The 22,004-nt window shown below is 32.0% G+C and overlaps 1 protein-coding gene and 1 long non-coding RNA gene across 2 annotated transcripts; both read right to left on the bottom strand.

Moving 5' to 3' along the window:
• Positions 1–2,453: 2,453 nt before the first annotated feature.
• Positions 2,454–18,083, bottom strand: LOC146908181 (uncharacterized). The gene is made up of 11 exons (XM_085727176.1): positions 17,627–18,083; positions 13,992–16,799; positions 12,974–13,222; positions 12,157–12,879; positions 11,033–11,842; positions 7,499–8,242; positions 6,591–7,415; positions 5,909–5,972; positions 3,023–3,207; positions 2,584–2,934; positions 2,454–2,538 (listed from the first exon to the last, which is right to left on the bottom strand). The coding sequence occupies exons 2-8, from the start codon at positions 16,479–16,481 to the stop codon at positions 5,952–5,954; spliced, it is 5,862 nt and encodes a 1,953-aa protein (XP_085583302.1). The 5' UTR covers positions 16,482–16,799; positions 17,627–18,083; the 3' UTR covers positions 2,454–2,538; positions 2,584–2,934; positions 3,023–3,207; positions 5,909–5,951.
• A 3,001-nt stretch (positions 18,084–21,084) lies between these two features.
• Positions 21,085–21,707, bottom strand: LOC146908180 (uncharacterized). Its single transcript, XR_015019415.1, has 3 exons — positions 21,498–21,707; positions 21,431–21,467; positions 21,085–21,318 (listed from the first exon to the last, which is right to left on the bottom strand). It is a non-coding gene; the product is annotated as an uncharacterized LOC146908180 (long non-coding RNA).
• Positions 21,708–22,004: the final 297 nt, after the last annotated feature.

Raw genomic sequence — 22,004 nt, 5'->3', positions numbered from 1 at the left:
TAAAGTAACACGCGAGCAAATAGGTTAAAGTAACACGCGATTGGAATTGTGAGGTGCAAGTGAACACTTTTTTCAATGTTTCGAAATAGGTTAAAGTAACACGCGAGCAAATAGGTTAAAGTAACACGCGATTGGAATTGTGAGGCGCAAGTAGACACTTTTTTCAATGTTACGAAATAGGTTTTAGTAACACACGAGCACATAAGTTAAAGTAACACGCAATTGGAATTGTGAGAAAGTGGACACTTTTTTCAATGTTACGAAATAGGTTAAAGTAACATGTGATTGGAATGGTGAGTCACAAGTGAACACTTTTTTCATACCCTCTTGGTAACTTGAGTTTGTATCCAAATTGATACAAAATTTGAGCATAGGATCTAACTAATAAAGAGGATATTACAATTCAAATATGTATGAATTAACTTAGGATCTAACTGATAGAGAGGGTATTACCATTCAAACATATATGAATTCAAGTGTTCAACACAACTTGATTGATTTACAACATGATCTAATAACACTCTCAAGTCTCAACTAAGAGGGTATGAAATGAAGCTTTGATCATAAATTCTTGACATTTTCAAAATATATATTTGAACTTGAACTTTGCCTTTCTCAACTCTTTTCTTTCTTTTATCAAATAAACTTTTCATATGATTTTGAATGTTTGGCCTAAAGTTACTTTTCTTGGATTAGTCTGACTCTCGGACTATTTTACTACCATACCAGACAGGCAGATAAGATACAAGTATGTAAAATATAATAATACTATGGAAGAAGTCAATAAACACAAACACACATAACAATTACAAGTTTAAAACAAAAGCTCAATAAAAGACACAAACAAAGCAATAAATATAAAAAAATTCAGCACATTACTCTTCCTCCGACTTTGATTCGCACTCTGAAGCCACTCGACGAAGGGTTTAACATTCTTCCAAATCTGAGAGTTCTTGGTGACTCCTTTCAGCACTTCATGACACCATTGTTATACGCGCTCTTCTTCCAACACGTCAGCATTGTAGAGTGCCTTCAGAAACAAGGCAACTTCCTTGAGACCTCAAGTGCATTGGTAATTCCTCAATTGCACGTAGCAACAGCAAAGGCACAACCTCTTCCACAGAAAATGCAGCAGCAAGGTTGCTCTTCCTCTTAATTGATTTCTCCTTCTCTTGTTTGGGTTCATTTGTCGAGACCACGGCCATATCAGCTGTCACAATACTTAACCATTCATGGATTCTTTGTCGAGCAGCCTCCAGTGACGTGTCTGTTTGCCATTGTACATCATCTTCAGCCTCATCCGTCTCATCAACTGGACTTCAAGTAGATGTATGCTCTTCATCTGAGCCATTTCGATTTTTCCTTGAAGAGCTTGATTTTGTGGTGCTTTCCTTAGTTCCTTCAATTTTTTCAGCTCTTTGTCAGCTGCTTCACCTTCCTTCAGTCTTTCCTTCTCAGCTATTGTTAAGAGGCTATCCTCAATCCTCATGGCCTTCTTGTAGATTCCAACAAGGCACAACAATCTTTTAGAAGTTGAATTTCCAATTCTGCCGTTATCTGAATGGAAAAGAAACAAGCCATTAATGATATCGGAAATGGTGTTATCACAAATGATATGAAAAAAATATACAAAACAAGTGCAGTTAAAGACACACAATGCACTTCAAAAGATGACTCTGACTTCACTTTCACTAAGATAATTAGGCCTACTAATTGAAATCATCAAATAACCAACACAAGCTTCTTATCCATTATTCAATGAACTTCAATTCTTAGTTTTTATTAACTTAAGAAGCCATGTTTTAACTAATGTTGCCCTAAGTGTACTTCCTATAGACCTGTTGTATAGTAAAATGTTACTTTGAATTATGCATCATCAAAATTAAGAGCAAAGAACTATAGGAACCAAAACCTTGTGAATCAGGAAAAGAGTGAAATGAGGAACAAGCATACTTGCAAGTGACATCTTCACAAACTTCTAACATATAAGCATTAGTTCTAAAGGAATGATTACTTGAGAAGAATCTAAAAATATGGTTAGATAGAGAAGTTTCATATCCTTTGATAATTTCTGGGATGAAATTATACAATTTAATGTAGCACGCAAGTAATATACAAAAAAATAATTGACAAATATGATAAGTTCTAGATATTACCAGCTTGTGCTCCAGGTAGTTATTCCTTTCAGCTTGAGTTTCTTTGAAATCTGTCAGCTCTAGCACCAACTATAGAATATAGATACATTACAAGTTAGTTATTTGTAAAAAAGTTACTATATTAACATATAAGACAGTTATCAAACATTCTCAACCACCTGAGCTATGTTGTATTGATGTTCTAATGGCGAACTGGTACTCTCGTGTTCTTCAAATGAAGAACTGGTATTCTCCTCCTCGAATGGAGAACTCGGATTCTCCTCTTTCTCTGAATGCTTTCCTTCGGACCAATTCTCATTTGCACAAGAAGTTCCGCAAACATTTTTTTCCCAAAATGGATATGGCTGAAAGCACTCACCTAACAAATCACTATTGTTGGAACCTGATTTCATACTTGATTGGGTAGAATCATACTCCTCTTCGAAACCTGATTTCATACTTGATTGGGTAGAATGATACTCCTCTTCGAAACCTGATTTCATACTTGATTGAGTAGAATGATACTTCCCTAACTCTGATTCCGGCATTTGAAATGTTTTCACTTTCCAAGTAGGACAGTGCTGTGGAAGAGGTCGGGATGTGGTTACCCGATTAGTATTCGGTGGGACAGAATTATCAGGGGTAATTTCCACGCATTTTAGCAAAGCAATCAATTGGCTTGTTTGTCCTTGGTCAAGCTCAAACCAGAAATGTTATGACAGTAGTAGTTATCAGCAATTATATGTTTAAATCTATCTTCGGACAGTGGCCGGCAATGTGATTGAACTCGGATTTGCACCTTCAAAATTAAAAACAGAAACATGTAAACATAGTTGTATTGAATAACAGTATATCAATTATACTAAGCAAGAAAAAGAAAGTTTTACCTGGGCTGGAAATCGTGTCGCTTCCGAACTGTCAGCACTCCATCCATACCGATCTATGAACATTCTTCCGGGACCAGCCGCCTCAAAAATTCCATGAAGTGTTCTATCAGTATAGTTAAACAAAAAAAATAGAGGCAACCCAGGACGAATGTTCTTCACATAAGAAAAATGCTGAGCATGCAAGCCTGTTATTGAAACAAATAAAAGTTCCATGAATTAGATTTCACAACATTCACTAAATGCCTTAAAAGCAAAAACATAATTACTAATACCGAAAATCCGGAGCCATCAAAAACAAAATGCAAGCATAAGACACAAAAGTAACCATGTTCAAGTATAGATCTAACTTTGTAAGCGTTTCCATGTTATTTAAAGTGAATAACACAGTCAATTTCATAATGCTTTGTAACGTCAGTGTTCTAAGATTCATACTAATAAAAACCACACATGCGTAAAACAAATAAACACATTCACATGAAAATGATTTACCGAAGAGTTGTTTGTTTAAACACTCTTTAATGGTAGAGTTGTTGAAATATAGATAGTTATACTCATTTTAGAGTTAGTTAGGGTACTAGTTTAGTCACACTATATAAGTCACAAGTTGACTCATTTGTAGCTCTCTTTCATTTTTGTATCATTTTCACTATCATCAATACAATAACTTTGTAAGCTTTTTCTCTCTATTTTCATGGATGCCATGTTTCTCAACAAGAGTTCTTGGTTCCAAATATAACACCACCAAATTGTATACAGGTGTAATTACCTCTTTCCTGCAATAGATACTCTCAAATGGAAAGAGGAGCTTGCTTGGCTTACAACCAAACACTTGGAATTCTGGTGGGGAAAGATTCGGTCTATATTGGGAATGGTTAAGAGTAATATAGTAACATTAATATGTATAGGGTGACTCAAGCCCTAGTAAGGATAAGTAGCTAATAGTAGCTAATGCTCATTTGATGACTTTACGGAGTGGCACTATATGAGATTAGTGTTGTTATTATTCGTTTATCAACATGGTTGAATCATAACAATGATTGTGTTATTTTACTTTTTGTCATGTGGCTGTGCTTGTAGGAACATGTTCTAGTATTGGACCACTACACGAAGATTTGGGAACCTAACTCATGACGAGTTCAGTCTACCATCCATAGAAATCTAACCATACTCAGAAAAACTCAATCTCTAGAAGACTGAGTGAGAGCTTACGCAAGTTACGTCTTGGAGGAAGATGACAGTTGGGGAAGTTCTCTCCCCTCATAGAGTTGACATACTAAAATGCTTCCATTCAAGATTGGGATGACACAGTATAAAGATGTCTATAGAAGCAGATGCAAGACAAGAGTCTCCACTATAGGGGTTGTGCCCCTTTTTTCTCATAAAAAAAGACCAACAAGTTGATGCTTAGGTTGCATTCCCACCATTCTCAGCTGGACACAATGTGTTTCATGTTTGTCAACTTCGGATGTATGTTATGTTGTCGTATTTGGCTAACTTCGGTTATTCCTTCTTTTACAACAAAATAGTTTTCATGAAACAACACAAAAATAAGTAATATATGAGAAGTATACGGAAGTATTTTATTTAACTAATAGGGTATTTTAATAATTTTATTCTCCTTCAGAAAAGAAAAAAAACAATTTTATTTAATTTACTAAAAGAAACATATATATACCATTATATTTGCATGTTTTTTTTATAAGGAAAATAGTATGCTTATAGCATTTCATTAATAATAAGAGAGTTTATACAACAAGGTACATGATAATAAATATTGGGAATAACGGATAATGCGGCAACCCCAACAAGGGTGTGAGCTACCTCATTTGCTTTTCACCTGTTGAACTCGACCTTAAAGTTTGAAAAGCATTATATTTGCATTTGTATCAACTAACTAATAAGTAATTAAAAGAGTAATGCTAACAACACTCTCTTTCAAACACCCTCTCTAATACTCACTTTCTTATTGGTTTAAATCATCGTGTGCCTACACTTTGAAAATTGAACTCCCACAAAATGGTGGGACATGCATTGATTTCATCCAATAAATGAGTGAGTGCTAGAGAGTGTTAAAAAGTGAGTGTTACTAGCCTTCCTCGTAATTAAAATATCTTTTTATTTTACTTGTTAAATAAACTATCTGTCTTGTGTTCATCGTAGATTTTATCACATATATCCACAAATACGAACTTCTTTTCCATCTCAATATGAAGGGTATATCTTAGCATATCTTATGTTGAGTTATGCTTATTGATATTAGTTTTCCCTTTTAAAAAAACTGATAACTTTTTCTTTACTTGAAAACAAAACTAACTTATCTAAAGCAACAAGTTCTAAAGGATTAACATGTATTCAATATTTTCGTTAAAAAAAACTTATATTTAATCTTATTAATAATTTAATAGGTTTTAAAAATGAAAACGGTCCTTGGAAATATCAAGAGTTTTGGTATTAGTCCCCGAAACTTTCCATTTTTAAAAAAATTTAGTCCTTACAAATATCCCTCTATTTTCTTTTGATTCTTGGTGTTTTATTTTACTCGTTGCATAATTTATTTATATTAAAATCAGTCCTTATAATATGTCAAATATTTGATTTTAACCCTCAGAATAATGACTAAAATGAATAATACAAAGAGTGATTTCCAAACGATCATATTTTGCAAGGATCAAAAGAAAATTCGAAGTTCGTCAAAGAAAAAAATTCGAAGGACTAAAAACAGAAAGAGATGTATTTGTAAGCACTAAAAATAAAAAAGTATCTTTACAAAGATTAAAACAAACAAAAGATACTACATTTACAAGGACAAAATATATTTCAAATTAAGAATAATTCCCCAATGAAAAAAGAAAATATTTTAAAAGAGAAGAATTTGGTGTTGCGTACCTTGCAAATTTGAGGATAGATGATGGTCTCATCATTCAACATATTAAATAGAATGTGAGACTTCCTGTTGACAAATTGTTAACATTAATTAATTAACAAATATATCAACCCCTAAATATATATGTATGAAGATCTTAAGATAAAGTCTGAAACATATTTTGAAAATGACTCGACAGTTTATATAGTTTGATCTTGCCTTCGAAAAAATATATTAAGTTTGATTATCATACAGTCAGTTTTTTTTAAAGATAAAAGTAACTTATTCAGTGTAAATATAGAAGGCAATATCTCTTTCTCAATTATTACGTCTTAGTATGTTTCTTTAGAATTAATTATAAAAGAAAAAAAGAAGTATATTTCATGAGACTTTTTTAAAAAAAAATAGAAAATGACCTAAAGCCTTTTCATCATTAGATAAATTTGTTTAACAAATTAGATCTCAAACTATTTAGTGATAACATAGAACTAACTATATGGATAGGGAAAACATAGTAGAATGAACAAAAAAACTAATTAATTTAGATATTTAAATTTTCTTTTCAGAAACTTTGAACTTTGTACTAAATCCATAATTAATTTCAAAGTGATTGTCCAAACATGCACCAAATTAATATTGTGAGCCTTGTTTAATTATGTGAATAAAAAGTAAACAATTTTCATAAATAATAATGACATTCTTTACCTTTTCTATGAACATTTGTTCGATAGTTGTGTTAAGATCACCTTTCCAACGCATATTTTCTTCTCCCACTTCAATTTTAGTGAGGCATGGTGCTACTGTGAGTGCAGATGAGAAGATCTTCATTTGAAGACATCCTTTAACAATGAAAAAAATCAAAGATGGGAATATGAGTGCTTGTTTCCCATAGCAGAAGCTTCTCAAACTTGACAACGAAGTAAATTCCAAGTATTCCAGGTTTTCAAATACGATGTTTTCGTCTGCTTTTTCATCATCAATCTTCACAACATCCAACATCTTCTCACAATTCTTTATTTTTAATGATTTGAGTTGAACTAGACTTTTAGCTGTTGAATATGTTATCAAATAAATCAGCTCTTTGCAGTTGTCCACTGTCAAATAGGTTAAATTTGTGAAAGATGTCAATGATGGTAACAAGCATATCAAACTTGGACAATTCACTACACGTAACTCTTCAAGATATTGGAACAGAGGATGATCTAATGGAAAGTCTTCCTGCCAGACAAGCTTGAGCTTTTCCAATTCAAAAAGCCTCAACTTTCTTATTTGATTTGACATTTGCATACTAAGATAACATGTGGTTCCTTTAGCGAGGAACAATGTTTCAAAAGAACTATTACGCACTTGAAGTGTTTCAAGATTAGGAAATATTGTATGGAAATCATTCAGAAGAATAGTTGGAGTTTCATCGAAGCATTGTAAACGAAGAAATTTGACTTTATGAAAGATATTTTCTTGACAACAACCATTCAATATCTCCAACATATCTAAGCCATTTACTGCCAATTCCTCCAGGTTGGGGCTCAACTGAAAAATAAGAATCCAAAAAGAAAATAAATACTAGCACATTATTACACCGACAAACAAAAACAAGGTATGGTTGGATTTACCTTTCCAATACAAAACAGGGTTTGTTGGAATAGCATGTCCTGATTTTCATCAACCGAGTAAGGTTGTTGCACGTCTAAACTGTTGAAAGAAAACATTCTTAATGCTTCACAACGATATACATTCAGAGTCTTCAATGAAGGGGAATCTAAAGTATGTTTTCCTTGATAGAAACTCTTGAGATTTTTCAAATGATACAGCATCATAACTTTCAATTGGGGAAAATTAAAATTAATTTCCAATGATCCAGCTTCTTCCATTGCAACAATTTCCTTGACTCCACAAGACTTTATATTAAGCATTTCAAGATGTCCAAGATCTAGGCATAGTGAACTTGGAAAGATATATAACAAGCTTTGGCACATAGAAACATTCACAGTGCTTAAGTTTCCAAAGCTGATAATTTTATGAGGATCCTCATTCCAAATGTGCTTCAATTTGGGTAAAGTAGACAAAGTCAATCTTTTCAATCGAGTGCTTTCTTTTATCAATATTTCTTGTGATTTCATACCTTTCACATCAAACACTGCTTCTAATGAATCACAATCTTTTACTTCTAGTTCTTCCAATACTTGTAGCACTTTCATTACATTTGATGGAAAAAGTACATGTGATAAAAATTCACACCTTTCCACCACAAGATGTTTCAAATTGCAGAACACATTGTGATGAAGTTGGCCATACCACAAATCCTTTAGCTCAGGATAGTCAGATAAGGCTAAGTACTTGAATTTACCAAATGCAACCTGATCAATGAAATTAGTATATCAGCATACACATCAAAATCACTTTTAAAAATTACTTAAATATTATATATAATATATTTGTCTATTACACTACATTTTTCGACCTTCAAAATGATCGATAAACTAGATAGATAATCTTAAACTAACTGAAAGCAAATAAAAGTTAATTGGTTATGGAGATGAGGAAAATATTAGCAGTTTGGGTTGAATCTATGACCTTTTGCATATCATCCTTTGGTGCAAATAAGTTGAGCTACCTAACCTCCATATCATACATTTTTTATATTATTACAAGCGAAAAGACAGACACTCACATATGTCCGTCTTTCCGCTCTTTTTATTGCGTTAACATGTGCAAATTATTAACGGTATTTTATATGAATTTTTTATTTTGATCAAAATTATAAGTACAAATATTTGTAACTTTCAAATTGTAACAAACCCAAATTTTTTTTTTCAATAACAACATAATTAAACAAATATAATATAAATCCTTATCTTTTTTAATACCACCAACAATATCATATTAATATAGGAAAATTTGTTTAAGGGTATAATTGGAATTATAAAAAATTCAGCCCAAAATCTCTATCTCCTTCATATATAATATGGATAATATTGTTTCTATTATAGTAGGATATTTCCTATTTTAATGGAATTTAATTTTTTTATTTAAAATTTAAAATAATATTATTAAAGGATAAAATAATAAATAAAATAGTTTAAATAAAGGGTAAAATAGGTAATGAAAATGCCAGCCCAAGCCCAAACTCATGTATTTTAAGACTATTTTCTTAATCCTTCAAAAAAAAAAAAGACTATTTTCTTAATATATAGTATAAACTAATAGCAAATTGACCATGAAGCCCGCCATATTAATGAGATTAAGAGTCTAATTGAGGACATTTTAGACATAATGGTGGATGTTAGTTTTATTTATCTCTTATCTATACTATATACTAATAATACTATATTAAGGTAATATCCACCAAATTTCCTTAGTTTACCCGGTTAAACTCATAATTTTCCGCAACAGATGTGGTGCAAATATTTAACGGATTTTTACATATAAAAGAAAAAAATATTGCCTAAAAACATTAAATTAATGGTGATAATTTTCATTTAATATCTAAAACATTTCAGAATATATCAATATAATTAGTTTTATATAATTATCACAATGGTATAGCCCGTGCGAATCAAATGGTCTTTGACTGGTTATCATATTTCTTTTTTTGGTCAAGTAGCCTAGTGGCTAGAATTTGCATTTTTCAAAATGAGGTGTCCGGGATTCGAACTCAAGCCCCTGCATATAACAATGCATGTCCCTACCAACTGAGTTATGCTCACATGAACTACCGGTTATCATATTAGTAATAGCTAATTTGTCTTTCAATTGACGTGTTTTTTGTACGTATAAACATGTTGCCATCCTTGCATCATAGCCCTTCTGACACTAAGATTTTTTTCTTCTTTCGATACTATGTATTTTTTTCTTCTTCCTTTTTTTAGAATATATTGCGATTTTAAAATCTCAAATAGTTGTTTTTCCACAAAGTTTCTAACATTGTAAATTAAAAATAGGCTTAAATGCAATTTTGATCCCCTATTTTCTAAATTGTTAACTTTTGATACCCCTTATTTTAAAACCAACTTTCTCATCCACCTAGTTAGAAAGTCAACAAAAAAATTTGGTCCCCCACCTCTTTGGATAATGTGGCAAGCTCATTAATGATGTGGATTGTCTATGTGGCACATCTTTTGACACATCATTTCCACTTCATTAAAATTTAAATATAACTATAAAATTAAATAACAAATTAATATTAAAATATAAAAAAAGAATTGAGGAATAAAATTAGAAACCTTAAATTGTTCTTTTATTCCCAAATTAAAGAGAAAAAGATCTCAAATTGAAGAACACAAGAACATATCATCGATTTATTGTTTTGCTGCTCTAGCCTTGCCGCTCTTTAATTTATTCCAAAGTCAACCTAGGCCTTTACGATGGAAATTTTATTAAGATCAGAAAATATATGAAGGGAGAAAATAAGAGAGGTTTTCTTATTAGATTTGTATTGAATTACATGATCAAGTTTATATAGGAAGCTGATTAAACCTTGTTACAAATTGAAATCTAAGCTGAAAGAAGTGACAAACCAGTGCAACTTTTTAACTGAGTTAGTGATAATAATTGATCTAATAAAATTTGTGACCGCTAGAAACCCTAAAGTAGCGACAATAAGTACCAATCTATACAAACGAATGAACCACAAAAATAGAAGTTTATTATAATCGAGAGTTTAAAAAAAAAACAGCATGCAAAGAATAAAACAACACATCCTTCAATTTATTGTTCTTGTGTTCTTCAATGTGGGATTTTTTTCTCTTCAATTTGGGAATAAATGAACAATTTAGGGTTTCTAATTTTATTCCTCAATTTTTTTTAAAATTTTAATATTAATTTTATGATTATATTTAAATTTTAATGAAGTGGAAATGATGTGTCAAAAGATGTGCCACATAGACAATCCACGTCATTAATGAGCTTGCCACATCATCCAAAGAGGTGGGGGACCAAATTTTTTTGCTAACTTTCTAACTAGGGGGGATGAGAAAGTTGGTTTTGAAAAAAGGGTATCAAAAGTTAACAATTTGGATGATAGGGGGATCAAAATTGCATTTAAGCCTTAAAAATAACTATTATGCATCCAAAGAAAACAAAAATAGAAACGCAAATCATGATATTGTTAGACAAGAAATGGAATTAAAATGGTAAATCAAACATACCTTATCTTCAAACATGTTGTATATTGTATTGTTTAAGTTTCCCTTCCAAAGCCATTCTGAATTATTTTCTGCAATTTTAACTTTTCGAAGAATTGCTGTACTTGTGTTTCCTGCAGAAAACATCATCATGCGAGGACATTCTCTCACAATTACGTCCTCCAACAATGGAAACTTCATGAAACACTTGCTAGAGCAAAATTTGATTAGGCTTGGTAAACATTCCAACATCAAAACTTGTAAACTAATAAAAGCAATGTCAGCATTTTCTACTCCAGTAATTATTTCTTCAAGTGAATTACAATCTTTTATCTTCAGCACAATGAGCTTGTCCAAACTTCGTGCAGTAGAAGTTTTCATTAAATATTTTAGCCCATTGCATTTTATTATCTCTAAATATGTCAGATGATTAAGGGTGGCAGAGGAAGGCATCAAATTTGTCAGACTGGAACAACCAATAACCTTTAAGTATTCAAGGAACTCAAGAACTGGGTCAATTTGGGATCCTTCCTCACATATATGTTGAAGTTTAGGTAAGTGATTCAATGTCAGTCTTTTGATCTGTGGATGAGTCTTCTCACTTATTTCTCCTTTATCTTGGAATATCTTCTTGAAGGAACTCGACTCAACAGATAGTGACTGAAGAGTATGCACATTTTCAAGAAACCAATAAGGGAATCTAACCTCTTCAGTGTGATAGCTACTCAAGGCAACATCGGTCATTTTGCCGAAGAGGGAACTTGAGTTTTGGGCTTGCATAATCATGTCAGCATCCTTTTGATCTATGCGCAGGTCCTCCAAGTTTGAAATCACCTGTAATATATTTAAACAACAAAGTAAAGGAATTAAACACTTTATTATTGAGTCAAACAATAATTACTATTGACTAAATTTTCTTTTTAATTTTTTGCCAATATCTCTGTACGTTTTCAGTTATTTCCTCAAGAAATTATCAAATACTTTTTTGAACTGGCCCGTGCAAGTAGTTGTTATTTTTGTTATAGAAATACAAGTATAATAATTGTTCGGTATTTCAAAAGAATAACACCAATTCCTTACTGTAAAAATAAAAAATAAAAATTAAAAACATAAGTCCTACAGACATGGTATGTTCATGATATGCATACCTCTTCGGCAATGAAAAGTGGTTGTTGCGTTAAAACAGAGTGTTTGTCATCTTGAAAATTGGAGCTTCTTGTAGATAGAGTTCTAAACAAATTCAACTTTAAACAACCATAAACATTAATTTTCCTCAAAGATGGGCATGTTAGAGTATGATTTCCAGCATAGAAACCATTGAGTTTATGTAAGTTCCAAAGCAATAAAGCATTTAGTTGATTAAACTCAAATATGGGAGCTGCATTCACGCTAGATTCTTTCCCCTCTGCAACAATTTCCTTCATGTTGAAACAATATCTTATCCAAAGTTCCTTGAGATGTGAGCAACGAGTGGCTACGGAGAGTGGTAATAGATACTCCAAACTTGCACAACGAATGACACTTACATAATAAATAGCTTGAAAACTAAGAATTCCTTCAGGATCTCCACTCCATATCTTTTTCAGCTTAAACAAGCCAATTATAACAACCACTTTCAAATGTGATGTTTCCTCTTCACTGTTATTTTCATTCGAAGTCAATTCAAATCTCTCTTCAACTAAAGCACAATTTGTAACCTCCAACGTCTCTAGTTCATTATATGTGTTCTGCATTGAAGAAGGAAAAATCACCACAATTTTCTTACAATTGTTCACTTTCAACATCTTCAATGTTTTAAATTGGGGGTGCCATATTGTCTTCAAGTTGTCCATATCCTTCAATATGATTTTCTCTAATTTCAAAAAATGAACCTATGAATTCGTAAATAACCACTATTAGTATAAATAATTATTTAAATTGCAAGTTAAAATTAATTGAATGTTCCCAACAATAGAATTACCATACCTCTTTTACTGCATTATTTCTATCTTCTTTAGCTATTATCTCCTCCATCATAGAACAATTACTTATTTCAAGGTGTTTGAGGTTCATAAAACTTTCAACCAAAGTAGAGGGGAATAAATACTTCAATCCAACACAATTATCCACAATCAAGCTAGTCAGGTTGCACATAGATTGATGATTGTCATCCCAAATTTGATTCAAATTGAGAAGTGAGCTCAATTTAAGGGTGTCCAAATTAGGAAACTCAACCTACATAAAAACAAACTAACATAAATCATTACTGAAGGCTTATACAATACAAGAGTAATACAATTTCAGAGATGAGTAATACAATTTGATAGATACTTTACGATTGATACGTCTACAAAGATGGACTGTCATGTATCACTAATAGTTTAATTAAACTATGAAACAATGAAACAACTTTTAACTAATAGTTTAATTAAAAAAAAGTAAAAACTAAACAATATGAAATCTTCAAATACAAGAATCTATTTAAACATTTATAGAGTATAAAAACTAACTTTTAACTTTGCCAATCTTGAGCAAGATGTAATTGTTATTATTCTTATCATTCTTGAAATGGCAATATACAGCTACTATTAGCCTTTCTAGTTATTTAGAAAGAATCGCTTTTATTATCACATCTATTATAGTTTTGTAGTGAACAACAAATACTAATCTTGTTCATTTGCTTTTTTTCTTGCTCAATTGTTTTTTCACTAAACTTACCAATTTATTCATTAATTAATTTTTCTGTACATATCACAAAATTAAAAAATGGGTCATGTTAACTTGTGCCCTTAGGGCACATGTTAAGCAACCCAAAAATGGAAACATTTTCTTAAATTTTGTGCATTCAATTATTGAAAAGTAAAAAAGTTAAAGTCAAATGCATTGATTACAATAGAATATTTCTATTTTGAATCATTAACTTGTGCCTTGAGGGCACAAGTTAACATTTCCCTTAAAAAATATATCATTTGTATCTAAAGAAGCTAAAAACAAAACAACATACCTGAGCATTGAAAAATGGTGTAGAAGTGCAAGGCTCTAGACCTTGATACTTTTGCTTACTTCTAAAATGTGTCAAATAATAAGAGGAGAAATTATCAAGTGTCTGCAAATGTTCTAAAGTCAAAGAACGCAATAGAAGAAACTCAATCTTTTCAACGGTGATCTCATTATTTGCACTTGAATTGTTGTCTTCGAACACTATTTCCGTCATAGAATTGCACTGACAAACTTCTATCTTAGAAATGTGGGAAAGTTCTTTAACCATTGCATAGGAGAATAGATATTTTAATTGGACACAATTTTTGACTTTGATAACACTGAGATTTCCAAAAGAAGTATTTGAAAGTTGACCATGACATATGTGCTCCAAGTTTTTAAGACTGTGAAGTACTAGTGTTTCCAAGATGGGAAAGGACGCTTGGATTTGATTCCTCTTATATTTAGAGTCAACAATGTGCTCCATATTTGCATTATTTTGGACGTGGAGATGTTTCAGAAACGGAAATCCTTCCCCATTTAGTTGATAAAGCACATTTTGAATTCCATCTACATCATCCAAGTACAAATTCTCAACACCTTTAATCAATGCTTTAATTCCATGCTCCAAATGTATGTTTGTACCAAGTTTGAGCATCAATGTTTTTAAGGTTCCATCCTTAATGTCAGACCAGTCCCATACATCTCCAATAGCTATTTTATATCTTTCCAGCTTCTCAAACACCAGCTGCAAGTCCCTTGGCAACATCCAAGTCTCGCGAATTTGTAATTCTAAAGCTGTCAAGTTGGGTAGTTTTCGAAGCTCGTCAATGCTAGCATTTTCATTTTGAACCGTTGAATTCACATCTTTCCAATTAATAGAGGTATTTCCCATATACAACTCCTCCAATTTAGTCAGACTTGATATGATGTTGGGTGGGACCACTTCTATTCCTGAATGGTTCAAATCAAGCATTCTCAATTGAGTCAGTTTCCCTATTTCTCTTGGCAACTTGATCATTGAAGATTTCCAGAGGCGAAGAATTTTCAAATTTTGCAAAGCTTCTATTGCTTCCATGTTTTCCAAAATGCAATGATTCAAACACAATGTTTGAAGGCATGTTAGCAACCGAAATGATGTGGGTAATGATGACAAGTTCAAAGACGTTAAATCTAGCGCTCCAAGGCTTCTCATACCCTCAAAAAAGGTATCGGGGATTTCTAAAGATCGATTCTTATTGCACAAATAGAAAAGCTTAACATTTGGACAATCAATCGTTTGAGGAAGCTCGTGCATATCACACCTATCGAGAACGATCTGCGTACACCTTTTCAAAAAATCATTGGTTGGCCATTCCTCATTAGATTGTTTTCTTATAAATACATGTTTGTCCCTACGTGCTATGGAGATAGCAAAATCAAGAACAAAGTCATGCATTTGGATCTTTGCATCTGTTTTTACTTCAAGCAAAAGACAAGTCGCCTCCAAAGATTTGATTATTGTGAAAAGTTTGTTTCTTGAATCATCCACAGTGTGCTTCAATATGTCTAACCCCATGGCAACTTGGAGAAAGTACTCGATATCATTACCTGACAGTGATGCAAAAAGTAAGAAGAGAGCCCTCATTTCATCACTCTGCAATGAGTTGTAACTTAATTCCAAAGCAGAATAAGTTTCCGCATCCATCTGATCTGTATGATCATTACTTTGTAATTGTCTTAATGCATTTTTCCAAGACCGGATATCCCTTTTATTTTTCATTGCACCCGCTACTGTCACTATCCTAAGAGGCAAACCTGCACATTTTTTGGCAACTTGAAATGGTATACCTTTCAAATTGCTATCTTTAACCACATCCCCAACCATAAATTGAAACAAGCTCCATGTCTCGTTTTCACTCATAAGTTCAACTTTGAAAGTGAAATCCTTTGGAACATCCATTTGAAGCAACACATCGTGGTCTCTACTTGTCATCAACAATTTGCAACCTTTATGTTCCTTGCCAAATGGAATCCCTACTATTTTCAAATCAAGTTTGGTCCATACATTATCTAGAATGATAAGGATACTTTTCTCCATCTTGATTCTCTGCCTTAGGCGTTGTGCTCTTCCAAGAATAGACGTCTCTTCGAATCGTAGACTCAAAAAATCTGCAATCTCCTCTTGAATTAATTTGATGTCTGGATTTTTCGATACTTCTGTCTTAACCACATTATCGAACAATTTACGTTGCTTGGCTGTTTGAGCAACTTTCTCCACTAGAGTGGTCTTGCCGACCCCACCCAACCCATAGATCCCAATGTTGCGTGAAATAGGATCTGCTAAAGCCTTCAGAATGTCCTCCTTAAGTGACTCCCTTGTGTCATACTTTTCACCATCTCTTGTTGGGAATGAGGCTACTACATCTAGAGGGGGAAGGTAACCAACTTGATAAAAAATCCCTTTTTCTTGAACTTGAACAACATCTGTTGCAATTTTTGTGGCTTTCCTACTTAGTTGATGAGCACCCAACATTCGGACGGCGAGGATCGTTTTGAAGCCGATTTGCCTTTTCAATGACCTCGTCCACTTTCTGCAACCAATTCAGAACATCTTTTTCAATTTCTTTACCATTTCTCCTTTCACTTTCAACTGAATGGATCATTCTTTCTCTTGCAGCCTGAAGGTCTTCAACATTATCCTTTAACGTCTTGAAGTTACCTTTGTAGAATATCAAGTAACTTGCTTGACGTCCAATAGGCACAACGGTATATTCTGCTATTTTTCCAACAACAGAAATTAAAATTTCCATTGATTTTCTTTTCTTCTCTTCCTTGTGACTTGAGTCAAAATCTGAAAGTGAAAGTTAAAAGATACTATTTATGGATGAGGGCAAAAGAAACAAGGGCAACATTTGGAAATGTGAGGACATTAACACATTACTCTTATATTCGATGAAAAGCCACAATTATCAAATAGAACATATGCTTTGGTTAGAATAAGAAAAATGTAGACAGTAAAATCCAATAATAAAGGTAGACTCTGCAAATTGAATTTCTTTACAATCATGTGTAACCAATCATGACAACCAATAAAAAAATAGATATAAGTATGCTTTAACCAATAATAAAAAATTAAAGATATAAGTAAACAGCATGTAAAATAAAAATGTCTGAATTAATCCAAGAGGCTTAGCCAAGGAATCAAGTTCGACCAACATCCTGGTGGGAGAATTGGCAACATGATTATCTCTACCAGAAGAACCGTATTTGATTCCTAGAGTCGCCCACTTGAGAGGTAGATGAACTGTTGCTGACTCGAAAATTAGTCTCGTAGCCGACCCAAAGGGCCAAAGCCGTTCTGATACATTGGGATATCTATTGTGGTCAAAGATACTAATTACGGTAGGTAAAAAAGAAAAAGTTTCGGGTTCAAACTCGGGTTTGTACATGCAGCTGCGGCGTTTAACTGTTGGTGGGAGTTTTCGCCAAATGATGTTAAAACTTTTAGAGAGAGTTTGCTAACAATTCGGGTCCCACCACAAAACTCCAAGGATTAGTCACCACAGCTACGCGTCATTATTAGTTTGTTATAATATTTGAACAAATAGATTAAATTAAAAAAAATAGAAAAATCATTAGGGGCCTTTTGATAATTTTTTAAGAGCATCGATCTCTTACCTGCTATCAACGGAAAAACTTGTGCTATTGATGGTGCGATCTAACAAGACTGATGCAAAATGGCTTCAAACTGATTTGCAAACAACAACAACAACGTATTAAAACAAACTTCAATCACAAATTGCAAAATTAAGGAAAACAAATTAATTAATTAATTAATGCGTAACTCTAACCACTCAAACCCAACCTTTGAAATGAACGAAGTGAGTACAACAAACTAAGCTGAAGCCAATCTCTTCAAAAATGCAGAAAATATATGAGATAACTTTCCGTCATTATTTTTTAGTTTTGGGTTTATTTTTTCTTTTTTCTTTTTTATTTTTTGCCATAGGAATGGAAAAAATAGCAAAAAACTGAAAGACATTGAGCTTTGGGCCTTTCAGTTTTCGTTTCAGTTCAGTTCAAAAGCAATAAGCTCTCAAGCAGTGATATTGTATCGTCTGCAAGTGGTACACGCTCTCCCATGAGAGAATATGATTGCACTTAAATATACTGCCTCCGTTTCAAAATGAGTGTCGCCTTAGCCAAAAAAATTTGTTTCAAAATGAGCGTCGCTTTCAGTTTCCAATGCAATAATAACTTTTTCTTTTCAATTGTACCCTCCAATTAATACTCTGTACACTACTTCCAAAGTATTACTTTTAAAACTAACCAATAGTTAATAAGAATAATTTGGTAAAATAACTATTCTCTTTCTCTTAATCATTGCATTTCTTAATATGTGTGTAAACACCTAAAACGACACTCATTTTGAAACGGATGGAGTATTACTCTCTCTCGTCCTATTTATAAGAATAAGTTTGGTCAACAAAAATTTATGTATCTGAGTTTTGAATTAGGTACATATTTTTTTGTTGACTCAACTTCTCTTATAAATAAGGCCGGAAGGAGTAATATTAATTGATATATTTAATCAATGGTTTTGGTGCCGTTAACATTATAGATCAAAAAACATGAGTATTTCAGAGACTTGAACATAGTCATATTTGTTGGCATATGTACTTTATCGTTTTATGCTATTAACATGAATGATACGAGTTTGTTTGCAAACTCATTCTTTTTTTAGTGACTTTGAATTTATATTGTATCATGTACTATATCAATTTGAATGAATGAACATAGTTTATTTTCATAAAAAAGAAAAATCTTAAGATTACCCCTGAACCACAACTACCTTTTTTTAGTTAATCACGATTTTTAGGGAAAATTAACCTTTATAATTAGGAGTTAGGTTGGAAGGAAGTAAAACATGATTAAGAATTGTTCAATTCAAGAATAAAACTCGAGTTTTTTTGAACATTTCGTGAGGCTTGGCAAACATCATGGTGGAAAGTTGGCAATATGAAGCAAAAGAATTGTGTTTGAGAGGTGGCCAAACCCTCAAACAAAGAAAAAAGGTAGATGAATTGTTGCCGACTCGAGAATAAGTTTCATAGCGAACCCAGATGGTCAAAGTCGTAGGGATACCTTGGGATATCTACAGTGGTCAAAGATACTAAATAAGGTAAGTAAAATAGAAAAAGTCTAGAGTTCGAACTCAGGTTTGGACATGCAGCACTATTAAAACTGTTAATGTGAGTTTTTTTTGCCAACTGACGTTAAAAAATTTAGGAAGAATCTACCAACAATTTAGATCCCACATTGTCCCACAAAACTCAAGAGTCAAATCTAAAAGATAGTGAGCAAAGCTCTTTTTTAGAGGAGTTTTAAGATTTAGCTTTTGAACATAAATATTATAAATTAAGACAAATGTTAATTTGTGCCCTCAAGGGCACATGTTAAGGAATTTATTATAGAAATATATATATTAAAAGTCGTGCAGTCAACTTCTAAAAAGTTAAAATAATATGTTTTCCAATACAAAATTGCTCTTGTTGGGTTCCTTAACATGTGCCCTTAGGGCACAAGTTAACATGACCCATAAATTAATTGAGTGATTTTTTGGGGTAGTGTTAACTTGTGCCCTTAGGACACATGTTAAGAAACCTAAAAGAAGAAATATATTTTTTTTAGGGAAAATTAATTGAGTTAGTTGGTGAGCAAATTAATTGTACTCTACACGTGATATACTCCCACAAATATAGTTAGGGGGATTAGTCACTTTAGTCTCTGAATAAGAAAGGAGTCGTCACTTTAGTCCCTGAATACATATAAATTGCAAAATAGTCTCTGAATGTAGACTATGTTAGTCAATTTAGTCTCTGAATGCAGACTCCGTTCATCAATTTAGTCCCTGAATGTAGACTTTGTTAGTCACTTTAGTCCCTGAAATTGACCAACAAAGTCTACATTCAGGACTGTTTTGCAATTTTTCTGCATTCAGGGACTTACACACTCTTATTACTATTATAATAAATATTATAAAAAAATTAAATTAATTGAATAATTGATATATCTGGTCTATATTAATTATCCAATAAATTTAATAAAATGTTTCTTACTTATAATAGTGGATTATAATAATGACCCGAGAAAGTATGTGTGAATAAATAGTATGTTCAAATGATTGTGATTGTCAATATCATGATCATGGGTTCAATATTTTAGTATATATTCTCTTCATCGTTTTAGAGTTGCACACAGTTCTTAAGAAAATTATTAGTTGAATTAATTTTAATTGTAAAATTAGTTTAATAAAACATCATTATTAATTGTAATTAGCAGAAAAGTTAACTGAAGTGAAGTTCATTAAATAATGGCATTAGTGAAAAAGAACAATAAATATTGCATTGATATTATAAAGTAACAATTATTTTGATATATAAAAAAAAATACTAAAGTGACAATTAAAATAAGACCGGGAAGTAGCACACTTGAAAATCTGTCAAAACTATAATAATACATAGAAAAAATGAGAGGACCCCAACCCATACAAGAGACATACTTTTTTAACACACCTTTAATTATTGATTCATGTCACCCAATAATATAAAGAGTAATGATATTTTGACATCCATTTGATGACAACTTTGTTGACAACCTTGTTTTTCTCACTTCTTATTGGTCAAAAACAATGGAGAGAGAAAAAGGAAGAGAGAGGATAACAACATCATGTGAGTATGAGAGAGAAAGTTGTCCAAAAGTTGTCAAAAAGTGGTTGTCAAAATATCATTTCTCTAATATAAAATACGGTAAGAAAAACCAAAATTCACTCATTTTACATGAACTCACAACACATTTAATATGAAAACAAATCCTAACTAATAGTAATTTAATATATTTCTTTCCAAAAAAATTAATTTAATATATTATTTATTTTTGTCAAATAATCCAGAGACTACAAATATATACTTTTTTTAGTTAAATATAATATTTTTTTATCATAATCTAGAGACTATAAATATATACCTTTTTTAGTTAAATATAATATTTTTTTATCAAATAATCTAGAGACTAAAAACTCACATCATAGAGTTTTTAGCCCTCTTTATAATAAAAAAAAAAACTCGCCTCATAAAATGAATAAGTGGAGTAATCAAAATTCAAACATCGACTCATGTATATATGTTATGCGATATTTCTATCAACTGAGTTAAATCTTGATGACATTTTATTTTGACAAATGGTCTGGATGACATTTAATTATATTATTATTAGACCTATATTGATAATTTTTGAAGAGCATGGAGTGGACCTCTTACCTGCTGGATTATGAAGACTGATGGCTTCGAAATGAAAAAAAGTTAAATGATCTGCAAAGAACAGCAACAACAACAAAATATTAAAAAAAAAAAAAAAAAAACTTCAATCACAAATTGCAAAATTTTACTATCTATAAGTGAAGGAAAACAAATAAATGCGTACCTGCCTAAGTATTTCTTTTTTTTTTTGAAAGACCTGCCTCTAAAGTATAACCACTTCTTGAAGAAACTTCAATCTTTGGTCTTGGTTTTGGTTTTTTTTTTTCAATAGGAATGGGAAAATAGCAAAAAACTGAAAGACAAAATAATAAAGCAGAAATATAAGAGATTAATTCTGAAAGACAATGAGCAATGGTATTTTTTGTTTCAGCTCAAGAGCAATAAACTAAGGAATTGAGGAACTATGTTTGGATATGGACTGACTCTTTAGATGTGTGAATATGAAGAGATAACATAATAATTCAATTCAATCAGTGGAGTACTTTTTTTCTTTGCTTTATCAATCAGTGGAGTACTGTTGTCGTCTGCTACCGCAAGTGGGACAAACCCAATGAAAATTCTAGGCTAAGTGCAACTTTGGCCCCCTATCTTTCAAAAAGTTGCGATTTTGGCCCCCTAAGTATGAAAACTACAATTTTGGTCCCCCATGTTTAGGGAAATATGCTCTTTTAACCCTCTAACTTAAGGAAAATATGTCTATTGACCCCTTATCTTTTCAAAATGTTGCGATTATGGCC

The sequence above is a fragment of the Medicago sativa genome, chromosome 7 (genome assembly GCF_051527215.1).
Source record: "Medicago sativa cultivar Bolivia chromosome 7, Bolivia_mono, whole genome shotgun sequence".
Lineage (NCBI taxonomy): Eukaryota > Viridiplantae > Streptophyta > Magnoliopsida > Fabales > Fabaceae > Medicago > Medicago sativa.
The sequence above is the reverse complement of the archived record's forward strand: the minus strand, read 5'-3'. Positions and strand labels throughout refer to the sequence as shown.